The 24,524-nt window shown below is 36.1% G+C and overlaps 5 protein-coding genes across 7 annotated transcripts; 1 reads left to right on the top strand and 4 right to left on the bottom strand.

Moving 5' to 3' along the window:
- Positions 1-2,713: 2,713 nt before the first annotated feature.
- LOC130729148 (uncharacterized) lies at positions 2,714-5,102 on the bottom strand. Its single transcript, XM_057580788.1, has 5 exons — positions 4,753-5,102; positions 4,434-4,513; positions 3,341-3,459; positions 3,161-3,237; positions 2,714-3,078 (listed from the first exon to the last, which is right to left on the bottom strand). The coding sequence occupies exons 1-5, from the start codon at positions 4,985-4,987 to the stop codon at positions 3,053-3,055; spliced, it is 537 nt and encodes a 178-aa protein (XP_057436771.1). The 5' UTR covers positions 4,988-5,102; the 3' UTR covers positions 2,714-3,052.
- A 1,849-nt stretch (positions 5,103-6,951) lies between these two features.
- Positions 6,952-8,127, top strand: LOC130729146 (heavy metal-associated isoprenylated plant protein 26-like). Its single transcript, XM_057580785.1, has 2 exons — positions 6,952-7,201; positions 7,287-8,127. Exons 1-2 carry the CDS (start codon positions 7,016-7,018, stop codon positions 7,674-7,676), a joined length of 576 nt encoding a protein of 191 aa, XP_057436768.1. The 5' UTR covers positions 6,952-7,015; the 3' UTR covers positions 7,677-8,127.
- A 351-nt stretch (positions 8,128-8,478) lies between these two features.
- On the bottom strand, positions 8,479-10,956 carry LOC130729147 (protein RER1A-like). 2 transcript variants are annotated; one of them, XM_057580787.1, is made up of 4 exons: positions 10,838-10,956; positions 10,345-10,702; positions 8,995-9,175; positions 8,479-8,860 (listed from the first exon to the last, which is right to left on the bottom strand). In XM_057580787.1, exons 2-4 carry the CDS (start codon positions 10,677-10,679, stop codon positions 8,807-8,809), a joined length of 570 nt encoding a protein of 189 aa, XP_057436770.1. In that variant the 5' UTR covers positions 10,680-10,702; positions 10,838-10,956; the 3' UTR covers positions 8,479-8,806. The 2 variants fall into 2 exon arrangements, with proteins under 2 accessions (XP_057436770.1, XP_057436769.1); XM_057580786.1 differs by having other exon boundaries at positions 10,797-10,944.
- Positions 10,957-12,453: 1,497 nt separating this feature from the next.
- Positions 12,454-15,349, bottom strand: LOC130729145 (SNF1-related protein kinase regulatory subunit gamma-1-like). Its single transcript, XM_057580783.1, has 7 exons — positions 14,608-15,349; positions 14,333-14,508; positions 14,131-14,238; positions 13,630-13,788; positions 13,434-13,516; positions 13,136-13,327; positions 12,454-12,841 (listed from the first exon to the last, which is right to left on the bottom strand). Exons 1-7 carry the CDS (start codon positions 14,780-14,782, stop codon positions 12,454-12,456), a joined length of 1,281 nt encoding a protein of 426 aa, XP_057436766.1. The 5' UTR covers positions 14,783-15,349.
- Positions 15,350-15,483: 134 nt separating this feature from the next.
- LOC130729144 (glucose-1-phosphate adenylyltransferase large subunit 1) lies at positions 15,484-20,007 on the bottom strand. Of its 2 annotated transcripts, none has more exons than XM_057580782.1 (15): positions 19,851-20,007; positions 19,377-19,661; positions 19,028-19,150; positions 18,640-18,810; positions 18,273-18,365; positions 18,112-18,195; positions 17,969-18,024; positions 17,718-17,811; positions 17,086-17,271; positions 16,861-16,941; positions 16,645-16,731; positions 16,463-16,567; positions 16,268-16,374; positions 15,975-16,035; positions 15,484-15,846 (listed from the first exon to the last, which is right to left on the bottom strand). In XM_057580782.1, exons 2-15 carry the CDS (start codon positions 19,590-19,592, stop codon positions 15,745-15,747), a joined length of 1,566 nt encoding a protein of 521 aa, XP_057436765.1. In that variant the 5' UTR covers positions 19,593-19,661; positions 19,851-20,007; the 3' UTR covers positions 15,484-15,744. The 2 variants fall into 2 exon arrangements, with proteins under 2 accessions (XP_057436765.1, XP_057436764.1); XM_057580781.1 differs by having other exon boundaries at positions 19,782-20,006.
- Between the last annotated feature and the right edge of the window lie 4,517 nt (positions 20,008-24,524).

Raw genomic sequence — 24,524 nt, 5'->3', positions numbered from 1 at the left:
AGACCACCTTGCATCAAAATTTACTTTCATGAATCCCTCAGGAGGGGCCACCCATTTCACCTCATCATTCTCCCTGCCACGACCACCCTTCACACCCTGAATCCGTATCCACTCATGCCACAAGGCAACCACCATCTCCACAGCCTTCTCCCTATTAGGCACTACCTTATTGAACAAACAATCATTGCGCACCCTCCATATGCTCCACAAAATCATCACAAATAGAACAAAATCATCCCCAAGTAATGAGCCCCTCAAGAGATCAACCCACTCAATCAAGCTCCCACCAAACCCATCCACTTTAAGAGATAAAGGAGAAAAGAACCATACCCCACGGGTCTAAGCACACGACATAAACAGATGTGAAGCAGACTCCAACTGACCTTCCCCACAGCAAAGACACCCATGTTCCAGGACCACCTTCGGCCTACTCAAATTCTCTTGACAAGACAGAGCATTATTAACTAACCTGTACATAAAATGCTGAACCTTCTTTGGGACCTTCAGCTTCCAAATATATCTACAATCAGGTCTTCTCCTCGAAGAGGAAGCCTCATTAGCCCCCTGAATCTGCATCAATCTGGCATACATGGATCTCACAGAAAACACACCATCCTTAGCATGACTCAAAATTAATCTATCCTTCCTAGGCTCCCAAGACAATGGAATCCTTAGGATCAAATCAGCCTCAGCCTTGTACAGGACCCTTTCTAACACATCCTCCCTCCACGACCTTGTTGAGTGCTCAATAAGCTCATTCACATTAGCATTTTCAGACAGCTCCTTAACAGAGCTTAGTACCCTTCCAGAGCCAGCTCCTGGCAGCCAAGCACCCTTCCAAATCCTTACTGAAGCACCATCCCCCACTCTCCACCTAGACCCCTCCAAGATTCCCTGCCTTGCAGCACATATACTTCTCCATGAGAAACTTGGCCTAAAACCAACCTGAGCTTCCATAAGGGAAGACCTTGGGAAATATCGAGCCTTGAGGCATTGAAAGAGAAGAGAATCCTCCTTGTGCAAGAGCCTCCAAACTTGTTTTGCCTACAAGGCCTCATTGAAATTCTTGAAATCCCGAAACCCAAGCCCCCCCACAGAATTTTGGTTTACGCAAATTAGACCACTTCTGCCAGTGAATTCTCCTTTCCTCCTTTTGCTGACCCCACTAAAAGTTAGCCATTAAGGCTTCCATCGCTTCACAAACACCAAGAGGCATCTTGAAACAACTCATGATGTAAATGGGGACTGCTTGCGCAATACACTTTAGTAACACCTCTTTTCCTGCCCTAGACAAAGTCTTCTCCTTCAACCCCTTAAGTTTCTTGGCCACTCTTTCTTGCACATTCAAAAAAAATCCTCTTCTTAGAGAAAGACCGCCTTTTATTAATTCAGAAAAATAGTCTAAAAATAAGGTATCATAGACTTTTGGCGGGAGATCAGTCCACAAAGGCAATGGAGGCTAACACACGAGCTACTTTGTTCGCCTCACATCGGACATATGATATGGTAATTGATGAGAACTTTGCTTGCTGCTAGAATTTTGCAATCCCAAATCACCAGCTGGATCTCTTTGGGACAAGAGGAGCAGTGCAGGGCTTGAACCACTAAAGCTGCATTTGACTCAATACATATCGTATCCAACTCTAGCTCTAGTAGTTTAGCTAAGCTACAAGAGTCAATGTTAAAATTATTTTATATTAGTCTTTTTAATGATTTCAAATAGATATTACTTTAATTCACATTTTAATATTATGAATATTTTGTGATGGATTTATTTCAAGTAAATAATAATTTTATGATTTACTTCTGTGGGAAACATGCTGGCAAAAACTTTTGTGATGGATTTTGCTTCCATCGCAAAATCATGACAGATTTAGTTTTGTCACAAAAGGACAAGGAATTTGCGACGGTTTTTTTTCTGTCGCGAATACGCTGACAAAGATTTTGTGATGGATAGATATTCTGTCGCAAGAATGTTGAGGATTTTGTGCCGGATATCTTGTGTCGGTTATTTTTAGATCGCAAATTCTCGTGACGGATTGCAAACACAAGTATTTTGTGACGGATATTTTCCGCCGCAAACAGTTCATTTCAGTGTTATTGTAAACCCCCCACGTAATAACCTACATTTTAAAAAATGAACTGTGTAATAAATCAAACTAAATACATAATTATCTCTTCGACTTCGAAAGCCGCAATTTTTGTTGAGGAATGATAAGCCGCAATATTATAGTAACAAGAACTCAGGTGGAATTTTTCTTGTCCTTGGAAGCCTGGAATAATTATCCATTAATAAAAGCTCATATTCCGGGTTTTTATATACGATTTTCACTGGAATCGTATCCTTTGATTGCTTTTAAAGTTAACTGACCACAACTGTTACCTCAATCAACTCTTAAACAATGCCTACAATCCTTATCTCACTATGTTTCTCTGCTTCTGTGTTACAAAATTACTAAAGCATCAAGCGTTTCTGCCTTTAGCTTTTAGCTAACTTTAAAACTTTATATATTCACATGAAAATTCACATGATTTCATATTTTAATCTTAATTATTTATAGTTAGAATAATGGTAAAGGCATAATTTTCTTTCAGCTTATGAAGTTTTCTCTCCTGATGATACATATATTGCAGATGGTTAAATACAGGTATTCAATGTGCTCATAAAGCAAAACATAGTAAAATGTTCAGGATTTCTGAACTGGAAGGTGGGTTATCACAAAACAAACCACAGCATATGATGCATTTTTTCCCTTGTTCAAATGAATTGGAATCAATCTTCACACTAGCAGTAGTTAGATACAATTTTTGGGTTCAACTGAATTAGAATCAATCTTAACACACCGAAGCTATACATAACAAAGCAAAGCCTATATATAAAACACAACCTTTCACAACCTAATGCCACTAGATCAGGGTTTTAAACTGCGGACCGCAGTAGTAAAGGTTTTGAAGCCCCCGCAACAGCATCTCGACTGCAATTGCTGTTGTTTCAACCCGCATATATCCACAATTTCGCAACGCAGCTGAAACCGCAATTTAATACCCATCACTAGATGATTGACGCATCTCCAGCATCTGCCAACCAAGGAAATAAAACACCTTCAAAATTCTAATCCACCTCGGCAAGAAAATGTTCAAAAAAATGGCAAAGACATACCTTTTCCAGGAACAATCACAACAGGTGCTGATTTACAGTTGTGAACACAGTACTCACCAACACTTCCTTGTAGCACGCTGAAAAAAATCACAACAACAAGCCAACTAATGCATCAGAATATTGGATAACTGCAGGATTCAGAGAAGGAAACAGAGGGAGGGAGGGAGTGAAGGGGAAAACCTTTGAATCAAGCTTCGGCCTCTGGTCCCCATAACCACAGCTGCAGGTTTGATCCTCTCTGCTTCATTGCAAATAACTTTCCCTGCATCACCTTCCACAATCCTAGCTACTGTTTTCACCTGTTTTATATCATAATCATCTAGCATTAAGGCTGTGTTTAATCCTTATCTTATAACGTAAACACTTACGCAAGTGTTGGGTAAGCCTATGTCCAAATTCTAACATGTTTTGAGCTTATTTTTATAAGCTGCACAAATTAGCTTATGAATACGTGTTTATAAATACAAGTAAGCTATTTTCAATTTATTAAATAAGTGCTTATGTGATAGGTGCTTCATTAAGCTCTTTATCCAAATGCACCCAAGTATTACATGATAATTTCCACCAGGTAAAATTCATGTTTGACAGAAATAAACTAATAATAGGTGATCAACAGCAGAGGCTGTAATAATAAAATTGAATTCAGAAGAAACTAAAAAAACACCAAGTCACAGAAAAATGCTGGAAAGGATTATTATTACTTGCTAAGGACTCAAATATAATGCGACTGAAAATCTTGAAAGCTATGATAGAAGGTATCAGCTGTTGAAGAGAAACATCTCAAAAAGATGCTTGTTAAACTATCAAATGTTGGGGAAGATGGAATTTATTAGAAAATGAATGCTTTGGCATTATTTTCTTTCACTGGTTCATACATTTGGTTGGCATGTTTTGGTACAATCAGCAGCTATATTATTGAATGGAAAATGATCCTCACACCAGAATTTGGGCTTTAAATCACATGTTATTACCCAAAATTCAAGCCTTGCTCACACAACTTGAATACCCAAAAGATTGTTCTTTGTAAGTGCAGGCTACATACATGATGTATTACAACTTAATCAAAATAAGTATCATAATCAAGTCTCAATCATATGTAGAAGATGGCCTAAACACAGTTTCATTTATAGTTAATAATTCCAAGTGTATGTCCCTCTTTGTCTTCTTTTGTCTGACTATTGTACTTATACTCTTTATCTTTTTTATTTTGTCCAATTGAATATTCTAATCAAATTCATAAAATTGAAAGGGAAAGATATGTCATCATGCTAACCATTGCAACTTCAAAAGCCTCAACTGCTAATTTCTCCATCAGCCCCTGGGTAGTGTCATACACAAGTTGGTTCTTCACATCTGCAAAACATTCTTCACATCTTCACATCTCCCAAAAAAAAACATAAATTTTAGCATGTTTGGATCAGCTTGTCATTATTCACGGTTAATTCTGAAATCCAGAAGCTACTCGCAGAGTTTTTTCCTAGAACTAATTCTGGTTTAAAAAACAATTTTAGGTTTTCCAAGCATGCACTATTTAAAATTGTAAATTTTCTTTGAAGAAAATGAATACAAAAAAGGAGAAGTTCAGGAAATACCAGAAACAGCATGAATAAGGTGGATGGTATCAGCAAGCCTGCAAAGGTGGATGAGGGCCCAATCAAAAGCATGTTTACTGTTGGGACCATGATCTATGGCTAACACTATGTCCCTTCCTCTTCTTCTTTCCCCTGACTCTCTCTCAAGCTCTGGCTCTGGCACCACTGGTATCAGAGAAGGAAGCCTCACTTCTCTGAAGTTGTATTCTTCCACATCTTCCATCACTGTCTCCATTTCCTTCACCAAATAAGATCAATCAACTCTCTTTTCTTTGTGTTTTCTCTATCTGTTCTCAAATTTCAGAAATTATTATTGGTATACTAGCCTACTAGGGGTTGATAAACAATAAATATGCCGTGTCTAAATAGAAAACCTTCACCCTGTTTCAACGTTCTTTCCACATTCAATGTTTGTTGATTTCTATTATTTTATTTATTCTTTACTTTGTTTTTTCTTAAAGTAGCATTTTGTGCACTTCATTAACTTTTTCCCCGAAGATTCTCTTCTAAGATATGAATAATGAAAAATAAGTATACTGTTTATAATTATATAACACTGCACATGATTTACATGATATTATCCTCAGTTTTATTTTGAGTAATGATTCATGAACCACTACCAGTAAAACACCCCTAAACACCCCTTTATCCTGCGGATTTGACCAAATAATATACTAAACTAACCACCTAAATACACATGACTAACCATAAAGCACAGAACCGTGTAAAGTTGAAATTCCTAAATTAGGAATTTGGCCAAATAATACACTGAACTAACCACCTAAATACACATGACTAACCATAAAACACAGAACCGTGTAAAGTTGAAATTCCTAAATTAGGGATTTTGCCAAATAATACACTGAACTAACCACCTAAATGTACATGACTAACCATAAAGCACAGAACCGTGTAAAATTGAATTTCCTAAATTAGAGATTTGGCCAAATAATACACTGAACTAACCACCTAAATACACATGACTAAGCATAAAGTACAGAACCGTGTAAAATTGAAATTCCTAAATTAGGAATTTTAACTTTACACGGTTCTGTGCTTTATGGTTAGTCATGTGTATTTAGGTGGTTAGTTCAGTGTATTATTTAACCAAATCCACAAGAAAAAGAGGTGTTTAGGGGTGTTTTACGGTGTAGTGGTTCATGAATCATTACTCGTTTCGTTTTATTTGTCTTCTAGAACTCCGACGGATGCTTCTTATTCATTTCCTCTTGACTCATTATTTAAATTGACCAATAGCCACGGTATCCAAGAAAACATGTGGGATTGAATGTATTTATTTTTAAATGTTACTCTATTTATAATCAAAATTGCATTTTCAAAAAAAAAATCAAAATTGGATAAAATTAATTATTAATCTGAAATTTATAAAAAATCATATTGATTTACCTAAATTATCCCTTATTAGAAGAATAAAAAAATTATTAATAAAGTAAACATGAATGATATTAGAAATTTACATACTTGTGCGCGTTTGGATACCTGTTAAGGTTTTGATTTACAATAACAATAAATTGAATGAAAAGCAGTACATCACTATAATAATAACTCATTTAGAACAGCAGAAAAGAAAGGATTATACAATTTTGATTGTTAAGTAATTCTGTACGTAAATCAAGGTTTATCATGTTGATTTTGTTTTTGAAGAAGAATTTAGTATATATTAAGGCGTGATAAGAGAAGAGAAAATATTTATCAAGTTATGATTTATCCACACCTCAATTTTACTTATGTATGTTTTTATTTCTTTCTTCTAATCTATCACATTACTTATTATGCCTCTCATTTTTCTCATTTCTCTTACTATCCATATTACTCATTTATGTTTTTATTTCTCTCTTCTACTCTATCACATTACTCATTATACCTCTCATTTTTCTCATTTCTCTTACTATCCATATGAGGTAGAAGTGGTTTTAGAGTGAGTACGAAACTTTATTGATTTTGTTTGTATAAGCCTAGCATTGAGGATATTGGTGTTGTACATTGTAGTGTGGAGTTTGATTATGATTAATGGAAGTAATGAGCTCTGTTATCATTAATGGAAGTAAGGCCCGAAAAGAAAGTGCAAGGAAAGAAATGAACCGCGTGGGTTCCATCCAGTGTTACGCGTCCAGTAGCTATAGCTTGTTCCACGCTTCTTCCCTTTGGGCGATGCTACGTGCATTCAAATTCATATTCTGTAACCAAGCATCACACACAACACAGTTCACTAGAGCGAGCTTGGACACACTCTGCTGCATGCATGCTTATAAAATTGGCCAAACCAATTAAACCAACTAACCAAAGCAAATCAAGCAGCATAGAATTAGAATCTCTAACTCTCACGGTTTCATCAAATCTGAGTCTGAGATTCACAAAAATGGGTGCTTCCAGTCACAACTCTGACCTCATTGACTGCTCCAGCGGAAGTTCCAAAAAGCAATTGCAGGTACGTTGGAAAATATTGAACTTGCTAGAAACTAGTGATTACATTACATCTCATGTCATGTGTATTAATTTTGTGAGTGATGCAGACGGTGGAGGTGAAAGTGAGAATGGACTGCTGCGAGGCATGTGTGAAGAAGGTCAGGAAGGCAGTCAAGGGTATGGAAGGGGTAAACTCCGTTGAGATTGAGCGCGAGGCAAACAAGCTCACCGTTACTGGCTATGTTGAACCCTCTGATGTCGTGTCCCGCATCGCTCACCGCACTGGGAATAAGGCAGAGATCTTGTCCTATGTTTCATACGAAGACGTCGGGGGAATAAGGCAGAGATCTTGTCCTATGTTTCATACGAAAACGCCGTGCCCGACGTCGTGCCCAGCATCACTGGTTCAAAGGCACAGATCTGGTCCTGTGTTCCATACGACGATGTCGTTAGTAATATATATTTATTTATCTGTTTTATTGTTTTACTTTCTTTAGTGGTCAGTTCTACTTGTATGGTTTAGCAAGTGGCCTATTTAAAGCATTGAATTTATATCATATGTATCTATAGGTTAAACCAATGTTCATAGAGTGTCCTTCATGAAATTCCTCAAACTGTCACTTTCTTTAGTTCCAATCAAGGAGTCACTTTCTGAAAATCTCATTTCGGTAGCCATTCAGTCTTGGTTTTACCTTTAATGACATGGATTGATTTCAGATGAAGGGGGAAGTTGTGACAATAATAAGCAAAATGTCTAGCTTTAGAACGAAAAGTAGAAAAATCTTACTAAAAGGATAAAGAGCAAAGCTCTCACTTGTGAAGGGGAGAAGTTCCTAGTGTGAGGGAGAAGTCCCCCTTGAGAGGGAGGGTAACGGCGTCTTGCCTCTTGTACGTTTTCTCGCTGAGCTTTGCAACAGTATTAATGGACAATGTTTAAACAACTTCAAAGCATATAGATCTCCAATGAGCAATGGCCTCAACATTTGTGGTACTTTGAGAGGCAATATACACCAAGAGTGACCCTATCTAATCTCAATCTCCCTGGCGCAGTCAGCTGATCAAAATTGTTGGATGAAGATGGGACAACTCAGATTTCGAATCCATGCTTTGAATCTGATTTGTAAAAATTGAAGTAGGGGCCATCTATCTTCACCCAACAACTCCAATTAGCTGACTGTGTTAACTGCACCAAATCTGGCTCCTATATAATATTTAGTATAAAGTAAAAAGGAACAGAAAAGAAAACGATAGACGAGCTTTGGCCTAATATTGAAGTATAAGGAGCGAGGCGCGGAAAGATTGCAGCACCAAAAGTTCACAGTACAAACAGAGATTTACATGAAAATCCAAAACTCAATACAAGCAGAGATTTACAAGGCAATCCAAAATTAAATACGGATGTGTATCAACAATGAATTTCACTATCAGTATTAGCATGCCTCCAGGCCATATAATAAAACAATTGAAAACCAAGATTTTTGGCAACTTCATACCAACATCCATAAAACTCTGAATACAATTTCCTTCAGAAAAAGGGTAAAAATTAACTACCCTGAATGTTCCCAAAACCTACCTTGGTTTTCATCCAGTAAATTTAGTGCCCTTTGAATCATAACACATCCAAGGTTTACTCTGCTCTAGAGCCCCTACGACTTGCAGAAGATTTGTTACTGCCATACTTCTGTAAAATATTATAACAAATCAAACATTACATTTCAGGCAGAGAGGATACAAAACTCAGTTACACAAAAAGACAGGTCCACAAGGAAAATAAATGATGGAAAAGCAACATTAGTCAAGCATGAGAAACTGAACCTGCTTTCCGATGTTGAATGGGATATACTTGTATTTGATCATGTGTGCAATCTGGCGCCTCATGGTAAGGACAAAGAGAACAGCCCAGTAACAGAGTAATATAGGCCAGAAGACAGGAACATCAAATACGGAAAAGAAGGTCATCACAAACCCTACGCAGCAAGCCTTGGTGAAAGAATACCTGCAGTCAGTTATAATATCACAATGAAGTTACAAAATTTACAGACCAAATACAAAGCAACATGAATGAAGAACTTAATAGAATGATATGTAAATGCTGTTTTTTATTTTATTTGAGCTCAATTCTTTAAAATTCGTATACTACCTACTCAAATGATGCCGCATTTGGAAGAACTTATTTGAACATATTGTACCGGTCTACATTTTCGCCTTTGTCGGCCCCAATCATATCCCGTTGATAATGTGCCCAATTACAAGTGGCCGACCAAACAATTAAAGAAATACATTAATTCTTTAATCCCCTCATTGTTTACCGCCCGACCATGTATATGGAATAAAGGAGGACCCTAATTCATTTCGCACAATCACGGCTAAGGGCGTGTACCGTTCGGATATTTCGACTTGTTCGGCCGACCAATCACTCGGTAGCCGAATCCCTGCCCTCCTCAATCTCGCCGGAATTCTATCCCGCCATAAATGATCGAATGATCACCCTAAATAGGGAAGGAATCAAATGGGTTCCTTGGATTAGGTCCAAGCTTAACGCAACAACGATCTCATAATAACAGTGATGAACTATTCCGACGAGGAAGAAATCCCAAATCGTCCCCTAAATAAACAATGAACAGCCAAATGTCAAAACAAACTGAATAACCTACTAGCTCGATAGAATGGTATGACCGGCCCACCTAGCTATCTAGATATTTTCGTGAACGATTATGCTATAAATAATTATGCAAATATTTTGGTAAGTTAATGAAAACAGTTTATTACCTACGTATAAGTTTCTTTGAGCTTATTTTCATAAGCTACTCACATTAGCTTATGAATAAGCACTTACACCTACCTATAACCTACTTTGAGTTCATTTTCATAAGCTTATCAGATTAGCTTATGAATAAGCGCTTATGCCTACCATTAAGTTATTTTGAACTTATTTCAATAAAATTTTAAGCTTATTGCTTAATTACGCTATTCATCGAAACACACCCATTTTCATTGTTGATTTCGCTTAGTGTGTTAAATTTTCACCCTCTTTACCAGTTTACCAAGTACCGACCTCTTTCAGTTCAGGAAAGTTGAACAATTGCAAATTTTACAGGCCAAATACAAAGGAAAATGAATGAATAGCACAAAATTGAAGAAAGAAAGAGTGTTGAAATTACGAACCAGAACTTAAACTCAGGAAGCCTGCGAATGAAGGGTTTGAACTCATCAGAGCCCTTGGTAGGGAGCACAGCGGAATCAGAAGGTTCGAGCTGAGGATCAACGAGAGGTGAAAGAAACCCGATCAAGAGATTGAGGAGGTAGATTCCGAGGCCGTAAGAGACAATGTAAAACCCCTGCAGATAAAACACACGCAGAATGTAGATTGACGCGAGGATCGCAGTCCCAATCCATCTGTAAGCAGCGTGGGGAGTGGATTTGTCAAGATAGTGCTGGAAGAGCATCGAATATTGCTGCCAGTACTGGGTCACGGGTGATGAGGCGCTTCCTCCCTCCATTGAAATCGAATCTTCGATGAGATCTGCAATTCAATTGAATTTGTTTCAAGATTGGTGAGTGAGAACTGAGAAGAAACCCTAATCGAGAGGAGAAGAAAGAAGGAAATGGAATAAAACCCTAATTCAATTTGGTGAGTGGGTGAGCGAGTCAGTGCTACCGAGTTAGGTTGATGGTGAAGACTTGAAACGCATGAGGAAGGTGGTGTTGGCCTGAATTGCTGCTTAATGCCGCGATCACCCGGTTGGTTTATAACCTACCTTTCTTGCTAACTTTTTTTTTCAGCATCTCGAGATTTTTTTAATTCATTTTTTAATGTGCCATGTTGCATTGAGTATGGCCCCGTTTGGATAAACAGCTTAATTAAGCGCTTATGGTCATAAGCGCTTATGACATAAGCGCGCTTATTTATAAGCTATTTTTAAAAATTTATTGAAATAAATTAAAAATAAGCTGTGTATAAGCATAAGCTGTTTTTCATAAGCTATCCTGAGTAGCTTATGAAAATAAGCTGAAAATAGCTTATGACAGACCATAAGCTGTTTGCATAAGCTCTCCCAAACACTGACATAAGAGCTTATGCTGTCAGATAAGCTCAAATAAGCTCTTCCAAACTGGGCCTATATCATTTAAAAGTTCGACACATAAGATAATTAAATTATTTTTTACGTTCAAAGGTTCTTTAATAAAAAGTACGGAAAATCGAAATATGATGTTTTGATCCGGACCGCTTATGAAATATGCATTCGGCGGAGCCTTCACCACAATTTCCAAGACTTGGTTGACGGAACGCGTCATACCCATTGCAAGGCTTTTGTCGCGTGACTTCGCAACTTCAAGTTTTGAGAGATTGTGGACAATTGAGGATCTTGCTTTTCGATCGACCTAATCAGAACTAGGCATGGAGACTAGCACAAGTCAAAACTCCTACTTGGACGAGCTTGTGGGGTGCTGTCAGCTGCCCATTAAGCGTAATCAATATCCTCAATCTTATCTCCTTCGTAAATGTAAATACGTGATTCACGCCTCCAACCAATATAATCCCATGATTCAGTCTATCAAACATTCATTGTAATTAGGATGAGTCTCGGCTACATAAGAGGCCGCCTCCTACCTTGTAACACATGCTCATTTTAGGGTTCTAAAGCAAAGCGATCTACTCATTGGTTACTCAATCTTGTCTTACGATCTTTTTATGAACAGTTACAAATTACATGATTAGGGTTATGTATATATTTCTACCACGTGTAATCCAAACCTAAACAAAGGAGAAGAGGCGTAATCCATAACTAAATAACACTTAATTACTTAACACATTTATTTAACATATTGGTTGAAAAATTCTTTTGGGACAATAACTAAATTTTTAACAAAATGAACATTCATTCATATACAACTAGGACCAGTTTAAATAAGTTGGTAGCTGTATTTCAATGAAGCAACTACAATGGTATCTCTCCATTGGTGTAGCCACAAAGAATTAAAACAGTTCTTTACATTTCCATCTCTCAATGTTGGAGTCTCAGTCACATGAATGTTAGCAATGCTTTCTTGCACGTTACAATTTCAGAGGAACTTTCCATACGTTAATCCTATGATGACTTTGTTCACCCACAATTTTCCAATCATGTTTGCAAGATAAACAAGGCGATATATGGTCTTAAGCAAACTCCTCGTGCTTGATACCAAACACTCAAAACAATTTTTCATTAGCTAGGGGTTCACCAAAGCCCGTGAATCTTTCATGAAGTAAAATGCATGCGCCACATACCTTGATCAACGATTACGAATAATAGTTCCATTTTTTACTTGGCATCCACTCTGCTCCAAAGCAAACTCAAAAAACCCTCCTCCATGAATGGTAGAATTCACACCCGGGGGAGCAAACTGCAGAATTATATCTCTCAGTGTGAGCAAACCTGTAACTTGTTTAGTATCATTGATCACAAAGCTGAAACTGCTATTGGTCTGTGTCATATGCTCCATTACTTGCTTGAGTGTATCATTTTCCTTGTTGGTAGCCGGTGAATCCATTCTGGAGATCAAGCTATTTTTCATGCTGAGACTTCTTGCTGCGAGAAGAGCACGGTGATCTTGTTCAGTAGTTGGTCCAGTGTCTAATTTGTCAGTCTCTATGTGAATGAACTCTTGGACAGTTAAAGTCCTGTTAATATTGCACAGAAACAAACATATTTGTCAAATTAGTTACATTGATATTGTTAATTCAACATTGTTCCCTACATTAGGCCTTTATTCATACATCTAAATCCATTAGCTTATTGTCCAAGGACAAATAGCATGTTTAGATCAACTTCTATTTTCTCAGAATCAATTATGGAACCTAGAAGCTACGTATAGATGCTTATCTCCAGAGTTGATTTTGGTTTCAAAGTCAACCGTTGAAGAATTTCCAAATATGCACTGAAACATTAAGAGAGAGGACATGATTTGGACTCACTTTCTATTTCTAAAGAGGTCATCATTCTTTACAAGATTATAAACGTCACTGTTCCTCAAATTACCAAGGAGCTTCTTAGTTTTTCCATCTACAACTACAATTGCACAAGCCTGGTTCTGCCTGAGCAACTTAAATGCATCTGCAACAGTTTGACCCCCTGATACACAAATAGGATGATCTTGGCCTTCAAATCTGTGGAAGGATAAGAAAAAGGTCAAAGAGTATCATATTCATATATCTAACATTGCCTAAACAAGTAGCAAATGGATGTATGAACTAAAATGTGAGAGTTGAATACCTGAAATCTGACAAGTTCTTGTCTGCAATAGAATCAAACCACTCTAGTTCACTTGATTGAAGGAGGAATTTGACTACAGCATTCTAGCATAAGGCCAATGTGTTATTAAATATTAACCCTGAATATATTAACTTGTAAAAAGTTATCTGTGCTCAAATTCATAATTTTAAACATTTGCTTAACTTGATAGAGATACCTGTGTAACAAAACCTATGATTCCAGGACCAGGTTGTTGTGTGACAGGCAAAACATGCAATTGATGCTTAGAAAGAAGTAGCAGTGCATGCAAAATTGTGTCATCCAAGAGTACAGGGAAAAATGGTTGCCAGAGAAATGACTTAGCCAACTCGCCAACCTAGTAAGATTGGAGCAGAAGTGAATGAATATTTTGTTCAGTTGGATGGCATTACTAACATACTTATACTGAGATTCATTAGCATAATGATCTAAGCATCCTGCATCACTACAAAAATCTTTCAAAGACACTGATTTTTGGCATGATTTGCAAGGAAAGACTAGGTGCAACTTTGAAAATATTTCTACAATTCAATTATGAGAGAAACTGAGAAACTTCTGTCACTATCTTTTGGGTGTCAGAATTGACTCTAAAGAAAAATTAGCTGATCGAAACATACTATAAGTAAATAATATTTCAAGCTTGCGAATACAGAATCACCGAGGGTGGAAAAACAGAAACCTTGGTCTGCCCAATCTGAGGAACCTTGTCCAGGATGGAGAAAAAACCATTGTTCTTTATGTCCTTGAGATCCTTTTCCGTGGCATTTTCACTAATCTTTTCATATTCCTAGAAAATATAATGCTTGATAACTGATAAGAATGCTGTGAAGGGGTAACTTGGTGAGGTGAATGAAACTTTCTAAGAAGAGAAGTAATTATACCTCAAGACACCAAAGAACCATGCTTGCAAAATCTATAAAACCCATATATTGATCTGAAAATCTTAAGCTGGCTGATTCAGTGTCTAAGACATCCACAATGGCAGCAAAAAATGTGTCCTTTTCATACAACATATGAATTGCATCTCTTATACTGTCTCCAGCTTTCAATTCCAAAACTTAAAGATAGAAGAGACATTGAATCATAAAAGAATCATGAGTATCTTAGATTAATGAGGGTATTGAACTATTGATTATAAGCAAAAGAACAAAAGTACCTGGTGAATCTTTTATGGAGGGTATTGAACTAATGGGTATGTGATCAAGAAATTGTTGGAGGGCAGAGCCAGGATCAATTTGCACATGGTGATGATTGATGTCTTGGCTCGAGTTGGTGCTGTTCTTTGCATTGTCTGAGACATTCAACACGTGTGCTATTTGCCTAGATTGCATTGTCTTCTTTTGTTGTTCTCATTTCACTTAACTTCACACATTTGATTTAGCTTTATTCTTTACATTTCCATTCTCACTCCCTCACTCACCACCTGTGATCCTCACCGCCAAGCTAGGCCCTTGACTCAGTCTACAAATTCTACTCTCAATCTCTTTCTAGTCGGTTGCATCCAAAGGGACTATTTTTTTCAATTTGAAAAATTAAAGAACTCTAAATTAAGATGGAAAAAAAAACCTAAAGAAGAAGATCCTGAGCAAAATTAAGATGGAATGAGGAATTTTTTATATCCCCTAAGGAGCTGCACCTCTAGACTACAGATAAAAGTATTTGCAACTAAATTGAGTTTATAGCAAATAAGAGGATGCGAGAATGTGACTATCCAATCTCTATTCACCTCGGCGGAAATGCAGATAGAAAAACAATTAAAGTTAACTTAATTAAAATTGGTAAATAATTTGTCAAATTTAATTTTCTATTTCCTTAATTTTTTTTATTTAAATTATTAAATCCTTTAATTTGTAAGATCCATGGGGTTGTGCAGCAATGATATATAAGATAAGTGAATATGTTAATTATGTTCATGTTAGTAGTACTTATTTTCTCAGAACAAGTTAAGGGATATTCTAATTATGTTAATGGTCGCAAATAATCATGCTCCGAATTACAAAATGCAACCCCAAACATATACAACATCTGAAGCTCACGGTCAACTCTTCAATTTATTCGCTTCACTTTTGAGCATCTTGATTTTCATGTTTTTATTCATTCTATTTTTACATGTAGTAGTGGGGGAGACTCTATTTTACAACATTATAGCAAACAGGGAACTGCTTTCTGTGTTGAACAAAGCATTGGAACAGCTACCCTTCTGTCCCCAAAGGTTGAAGTGTTGTTCCCCATAATGCTTCTTCTTCCAAGGCCTTTGAGTAACTCAGCTCATGAAATAAGCACTCAAAACCATTTATATGACTGTGCCATCTTCTATTGTTGCCTTCTCCATTACAATGGTGATTCCTGATCGAATGTAAAACCCATCTTCTGATCTATCCGCTTCTTGAACGCCCTGCAGAGAATGCGTTTGACACCATAAATAGGATACTTATCATAGGTACAACACAATGGTACTGAACCAGAAAACTACTAGTTGCTTGAAATAGCATGGTCAGAAAGAGTAGTAGTAATCATGCTTACATCTTTGTTGGTGATGATGACATCTTTCCCAATCTTTGCATTCTTGTCTATAATACAGTTCCTTCAACATAGATGATACATAATGTAACAATTTCATGACTATGAGTTGGCAATAATAAATAGAATTGGTATGTGACAATGCTAATTTTTCATCATTGACCCATGACATGTTTGAAAATTCTTTCAATTGATTCTAAAGTCAAAATCAATTCTGGTGAGAAGCTGTTCTGATTTAGAATTGATTCTAAGGAAATAGAAGCTGATCAAAACATGCTACAGGAGAAAAAAGTTACCTGATTTTGGTATTTCGTCCGATCCCAATAGGGACCTTCCCCTCTGCCAGCAGAGAAGCAATTTCAGATTCAGTTTGGTAATAATCTGCTCCCATCATTATGGTGTCCTGTGAATGGTGATTTTACAGTTAGGATGTGTCTTAAATAAAATGTTTAAGCGTGCTGATCTAGATTCTAGAATTTATGCCACTTTACCTGAAGATCAACACCATAATCTAAACGTGAGCGTTCACCTACAATGGAGTGTTGGACAGTGCATTCTCGCAGGAAACATCCATGGGAGATAATGGCATCGACAACCTACCAAAACAATTCAAAACAGAATAAGCAAGACATCTCATGACACTACTAGCTTGATGAAAGATAGATTATCATACCCGACATTTATCAATCTTTGTAGGAGGAAGGAATCCTGGAGATGTGAAAATGGGTGTCTTCGGATCATAGAATTTGAACTTTGGACTCTACAAGAGAGTATCATCAAGCACATGTTAGTTTCAATAAATTGAATAACATTGAGAATTATATTGTGCCAATATCTTCTATAAATATTCTGTTAAAGTACATGCCAACAGTAAATCGTTTGAACCCACCTCTTCTGTAAGAGCAAGGTTAGCATCATAAAAGGATTTTATTGTGCCAATGTCTTCCCAATAATCTCTGAAAATATATGACTGCAAAAACAACAGATGTTTAACTTATCATTGTTACATCCGTCATAGGTTTAATTAGCACCTCATATTTAACTTGGAAGATAAGACTTTCTGAAATGGGGAAAAGCATTTGGAAGATGATATATTTATTGAAATTCCTCTTACTTGGACATCGTATTCCTTTACAGCTGAAGGAATGATTTCAGATCCAAAGTCATTCGATGTAGGATATCTCCATTTCAGAAGCTTAAGTAAAACATCTGTCTTGAATACATAAACCCCCATTGATGCAATATATGGTGATTCCAAAGCATCATGGAGTGACAACCCAAGAAGAGAAGTATCTGCTTGCTGCACAGTATAACACAGGAACACATGACAAGAAGTTAGGGGGTTGCCTGTAAGTCTGTAGAAAAATTACATAACTATGACTAGAAGAAAAAGCTGAGACACCGGCAAAGCTGAGACACCGGCATTTAATCAGGACAGAAATTTGCAAATTAAACTATATAATGGGTACATTTTAATCTATATCAGCATGCTTTTGAAATAAATTAAGCGTATAAAATTTACAATGCTACCCTGTGATGTATAACAAGTTATTCTGTCTTCAAATATAAAAACCATAGGATATGCTATTGTGCTAACACACTCATCCTTAGAAGAATGAGAAATGACTGTTGAAACTGAGGATGGTAATTTAATTTTGGTTTCTGATAGTGAATGACCTCAGTAGAATCACCATATGACAAGAAAACAGAAAGAAGATGCAAGCATTGGGTAAGCTTGTGAATTACCATTGCTTTCAGATCAGCACCCTTTGGTTTTTCTGAAAATTGGATGATACTGCCTCTGCCATCAACCTTGACCAACCCATAATCCGATGCACGGCTGAAAAGCAGGCAATTAATTGGTAAACATTCTGTTTTCATGAAGTAAGTTATCTCTATTCGCTCAATCTAGAATAAAATTGAGTATAATGTTATCTTGGCATCATAATGATATCAAGCAACAAAAAGAAACACATCTAACAGAATATTGAACACACCTGTTACCCACAGCAGCACATGAAACTGTAATATCGGCATTTCTATCAACGTGACTCTGTTTATTTGTTATAGATAAGTCAGAGAAATTAAGAAAATGAAATGAAGAAACTATCCCCTCTAAAAAAAATACTACACTGTATACCTGAACAAGGTCCATGTAATCCATTCGGTATAGATGATCGCCAGCCAAGATCAATACATTTTCGACATTTCTGTTTTTGGCATCCTACAACAACGAACCTGTTACTTATGGACAAGTTCGAAATAAGAGAGGGCGTGTAGAAAAAATCAAAAAATGCCCACCTCAAATACCCATGTAAATTGCCTCACAGCATCTGCAGTTCCTTGGAACCACTTCTTTCCCGCCTCTCCTGGTGTTTGAGTAGCAGCCAGAACCTGTTTGACAATTGGGTTGGTTTGATTAGTCATCAGGAACCAAAAAAAACTTGAAATTGGGGAACAAGAATCTCAGAAGTGGATTATATTTTTCCATCAATGTAGGGTAGAGTTTCTTTAAGAATTACATACTTTATGAGTAATTGAATGTTTTTATCATTTTAGGCAAAGTGAATTTGCTTTATGAGTAGCTTCAACATCTAATTCATATAAAAAAGAAAGAAAACTAATTCCCATCCCTTTATGTGATGGTGATGCATGCATAGTTGCATACCTCTACAAATCCATCCCCAAAGTTGACGCCATTTCCGAAATAGGTGCGGGAGATGTGACGGTTGAGGGATGCAGAGTTGAACTGGGTTAGCACAAATATCTTGTTGAGGCTACTGTTGATGCAGTTGCTCATTGGGATGTCTATAAGCCTGTAGCACCCACCAACTGGGACCTGGAAACCCAGCACACACCACATCATCACAACATTGAACTCCAGTATGCTAGGATTCAAATAACAACTATCACTATGTTTGGATCAACTTATTTTTTCCTCAAAATCAATTCTGTCGTCAATCAATAAGCTACTCACAGAATTTCTCCCCAAAAATAATTTTAGCCTTAGAATCAATTGTAGAATAATTTCCAAACATGGACTACGAATCACTCACCGCAGGTGTAGCAGATCGTTTGGTAAGAGGAAAGAGGTGTGTCCCAGGTCCTCCTCCCAATATGATAGAAATAACATTTTTTGGATCAGCTTTTCGTCTCAGGAATGAAGGCACTTGCAAAGTCTGAAATTCAAACACACTCATATCATACTAAAATACTAAATACAAATGCAGCCCCATAAACAAAGTAAAGTGCCCAACTTTATAATCACTTCTTCCCCCCATAAAAGCTACTTCTGATAGCTTTTCCTAGAATCACTTTTCACATTGACAAGGGTTTCCAAACACACATTTAGAAGGTTTGGAAATGGGAAGTAGAAGATGAATCCAAGAGTAAAGTTCAGCTTACCAGGGCTTCTTTGGCATCATTTGAAGTAAGAACAGCAGATACAGCCCCAGATTTAACCCTCTTCTGAGCTGTCAAACATTTACCCAACTGATTCATCCCCCAGGCACCTTTAACTCTTTCCCCTAAAAAGCCATTGTCTTGACCAAAAAGGAAACCTTTTTCTGAGTTTGCTAGATGGGTGGTGTTGGCTTTCAAGGTCACACAAGCAGACGCCATTGCAGTGACCTCAACTCAGCTTCTAAGAAGAACCCAGATGCTGATGAATGAGTCAAAAGTCCTTGCAAGCTAAAAAAAGCAGATAACACACACAATTTCAACTGTGAGCAAAATCAAACCAAGTGAAGTGTGCATTACACAAAGCTGACAAAAAAATATAGTATAGTATTAATTAACAAAAAGAAAAACCTTAATTGAAGCAAATGCTGAAGAAGATCAAAGATGATGTCTATTCTACTGAAAAGTCAACTAAATTACTTTGATGGATGGGAATCCAATCCAGAGAAGCGATCAAAGTGATTATAGAAGGCAACTGGATCGAGTGGTGGTGAAGTTAGGGGGTTGCCTTTACCCCTCACGAGAAAGGTTGGAAAAATCTAATGGCAATCTCCAGACAAAAGCATTATATACTAGAAAAATGTTCATAGTCCATGATGAGCTGCTTCAATCACCATTGTCCAAATTTCTAGGTACGTGTGAGTGTGGGGAATTGAGTTTGGTGCCCCACCCCTTAGGCTTTGCACCCCACTTTATTAAATACGGAATTTAAAGTTCCGTATCAATACGGAAAATAAAATTCCGTATCTGTTTTAGTATATAATGAGTGATTGAAAATGTGACACGCATGCTTAAATACAGTACGAAATTTTAAGTTCCGTATTCAATAGGGAGAATTCCGTATTTGATAAAGTGGGGTGCCAAGCCCCATAGGTGGGGTGCCAAACCCAACTCCCGTGAGTGCGTTACATTACACATGGGACACCCGTTAACAGACAAAAAAAAATACTACGTCATTTTCAGGCACACCAAATAGTGTCTAGATTCTTACAGAAAATTTGATGTGAATCCCTACGGTTGATATTTGCTTGACTGCATTTTTTTAATTAAATAAAAGTTATGCATTCCTATTTCCTATAGATACATACACCTTCATCTTCAGGCTGCTCTGATCTGACATTTGATGGCGGGCTTTGGATGTTTGCAAGCAACTTGACTGACATGTTGTGAAATTTGTAAATAATGATTATAGTTAAGCTTGATTGAGTTCCATATATGATGCATTTTTGTATGACAATTATCTTTCTTTAAGGTAATTATTTTGTTCAAGTTAAGTACTTACAATTACCATTCCACTATATAATTATTCTTACATTATAAATTGATGTAAAAATGGTCTCTCTTTATAATTGCACATGCTAATGAAATTTCAAAATTTAAATTTAAATTTCATCCCACTTTTACAAAACATAAGCTTTGAGAGCTAAGTAACTGATTTCACTTAATACAAAAGTTACCCAAAAAAAATCCTCAATTTCTTAAGGCTAACAAAGTGAATTATTATAAATAAAAAATGAGTATAAGGTACACCTAATATATTGTACAAAAATCTCGTGTGTAAAGAAACACATAAAAATGACAAGATGATGGTAGGCAAGCTCTAAATTCTATAAAGATGAGGGCACAAATTTGACTTCGAAAAATTCATCTGTTAACAGGAAAAATTGCCATTTTTCAAACATAATGAAAGAGGAAAGTAAATAAATCTATGAGAGTTTTTCTCATCTTCATCTCACACATCATCTTCAAGTGTTACTAAAAGAACTCAATTGATAACTGAATTTTTTAACTCATTTATTTCTAGTTAAAATTAAAAAAATTAGTTATTCAATTTGGCTCTTAGAACTCTGAAAAAAGGGCATTTAGCTGGACCACCTCCTCAAAGCAACGGCTCTCGTGTATCATAACATATAGACAGTGGGCTCCATCTACACAGTGGGCCCACCATCTGTATCTCTGTTTGTGGGTCTTGACCTCTTGCACGGCTCACCCGTCCATACCTTTCCCATTCCATAATTTACCAACTAAAAGTACTTCAATAATAGTACTAATCAAAAATGAATTCAAAAAAAAAAAAATAATAGTACTAATCAAATTAATGAAATCACACTACCATTTCACATGACCACAACAAAAAATCAATCACATACATTCATTCACAATTGAAAATGATATTGATATTGAGACTTTACATAAATAAGTTATGTGGTATTAGTATCAATTTAAAATGGAATTCCATGAAAAGCTCTTTCATTTCCTTCATTTATAACCTCTTTGTTGGGTCAGAACGTTCTAGAATAGTCTTTCTTTCCTGTATTTACTTTTTTTTTTCATTTGTTAGAAAAAAATATTTAGATTTATGTTATAGTTAGGGTGATGAAATATTACTTTTATGATATACGCTAAACTCAGTGTGAGAAATTATAGTTTCTCCTTTAATATATTAAAAATCATAAACTCAGTTTTTTATTTGGACCAACATCAAATTAAACATACACTTAATGGGATAAAAACCATTAATTCAGAACATGGAGGCCCACATACATGGGTCATTAAAAAGAAAGAGGGTAGAGTGAGAGGGATTGATGCATGTGTTGCGTCTATGAATAAGGGTTGATCATATTCATGGGGGAATGGACTTTAAACTCTTTGTAAGAAACAAACAAGCACATGATGTTACTAATTCATTCATACTTTGGTCTTTGTATGATGCAAGTGAATATAAACATCGATCATGCGCGCCTCCTATTGCTAGTGTGACTCTGCTTCCACCGTTCATTTGTCTACAAAAATATCAGACACGAGTTCCCTGTCCCACTCCATCAAATTTTCCCCCTTTTTTCTTTAAACTCTCTTATTTTCAATCATAGTTTTACTCTATGTATATTATTTGTTTGATTTTTGTCTATAATGTTATTATTAGGTTCGATCAGGACACTCGAATACATACACTACCTAACCTAATCTTCACCGCTAAAAGGATGGCTGAAGCTTGGAAGTATTATTAGGACACAAAGACCAAAAAATATCGATCATTTTTATCAGCCGTAGCCCTGCTAGTGCTGGGAAATAAAGGAGATATGAAATTTAAGATTTTTGATTGCACGCATATATAAGTTGATTTTAATTTTTAAGAGAAAATATTAAAAGAAAATTTTAACGAGAGAAGAGTTTTTTTATAAATATTTTTCTAAAATTAATGTTTTATTACGTATATTTATATCAATATTAAATAGTATTTTGATGTTGCATTTTATTTATATTATAAAATAACGTTTTTTTGAAAGGAAAATAACGTTAAACTGAATTTTTAAAATATTTGATTGTGATGATAAAACTTAGTATGAAATTACTGATGTCACTTGGGCATTTACTCAAAATTTGATAATTTTTCTTAAAATGATAAAAATTTAACGTATGTATTTTTATAAGATCATTGTGACATTAATTTCTTAAATATTCCTTTAAAAAAGTTCTTAATAGTTAATACTATGAACAAGCGCTCTCCAAATAATTTAACATATAAATTTAATTATTAACTTTAAAATATCTGATATGATATGACATTAATATCTAGTTGCTGTGCTGGGTGCTGGAGAAGAAAACAATTTACCAAGTGACAAAAATCATATGGCATGCATGCATGATATATGCTGGAATTCATTATACAGTCCTTGGGATCACCCGGATTCACTTTTTTATTTTTATTTTTTGAAAGGTGCGTCACACTTCTCTTAGAATATGCTACTATATATATGCTTTTATAATGTATCTCTTATTGCCTATCAAAAAAAATATATAAGTATAGTTTTAATAACAAAGCTCAAAATTAAATTACTGTAAAAAAAATCAACGAGTGGTTGGTTCAAGTGTTACTTACATACTTCATTCCCCTTAAACGAAGTCTCGGGTTCGAGTCTTATGAATGAAAAAAAAAAATACACTAAGAAAATTAACCCCACATAATATGGATATTCTCAACTCGAACAAGCCTTCAAAGGAAGACACCTCTCTCAAAAATATTGACAGAGCTCAAAATTAAATTGATTTCCCACGAGTCCACGACCTCGCCCTCTGAGTCAAAGCAACCAAACAAATTAAAAGCAATTATTGTAGAACGTCATCTTCATAATAGGAAACTTGTGAAAACTTTTAGGCTTATTAGCACTTTTAGTCCCCTACGTTTCTCATATGTGCAAATGGGATCCCCAAACTTTAAAAATAGCATTTCACTACCCCGACGTTTACCTCCGTCAACACTTCTGGTCCCCATACAGTTTTCTGTCAAAAAACTAACGGTTTCGGGGACCAAAAGTGCAATTGAACCCAAAAATTAATTTAAAAATTAAAAAAATTGAAAGTCCAAAAAAACCCTTGATCTTCATCTTCTTTCTGCATCATCTTCAAACTCAAAACTGAGGTTGACACAAAATCTATTCTCTAATAGCACTTCCCCACCCTCAACCACTATTAGAAGTGTTGACGTTTTTTACCAAAGCGGACACAAGTGAAAGCATTTTTACCAAAGAAGGTCATAAAAAACCATGCATTTACTGCTCAAGTGAGGACATTTAACAATGTGAGACACAAGTGAGAGCATATTTTAACAAAGGGATATAAATAATCACATACTTTTACTACTTAAATTTTTTTCTAATAATTATCTCTAAAGTCAAGTGAGGGCACTTGCCCTCATATTCGTCAAGGTGTATCCGTCCCTGACTAGTATAATGAAAATAAAAGAGAGCGTGTTCAATGCATGGTTGGACAATTTATTTTGGGGTTCAGTAAGATTGTTTGACACAAGATCTACCTGAAATTTTCATAATTTATATCAGGTTAATGGGATTGACTTATGCATTTAACACATTTTGACACCCTTAATTATGAACAAAAAAAGTTAGTAGGAGAGCTTGAGCAGTGCTATTTGGCATGGAGGTCTAAGGCACGAGAGTGCACGAGGAGCAATTAGTGGCGGTTATAAACCGCCACTAACTTGCGGTGCCAGGAAAAAATTCAAATTTAATGCATTTCTGGCGGTTTAAAACCGCCACTAAAATGCGGTGCTTTAATAACCATATACGTTACACATTT

The sequence above is a fragment of the Lotus japonicus genome, chromosome 1, assembly GCF_012489685.1.
Source record: "Lotus japonicus ecotype B-129 chromosome 1, LjGifu_v1.2".
Taxonomy (NCBI): Eukaryota; Viridiplantae; Streptophyta; class Magnoliopsida; order Fabales; family Fabaceae; genus Lotus; species Lotus japonicus.
This window is presented reverse-complemented; position numbering and strand designations above follow the sequence as displayed.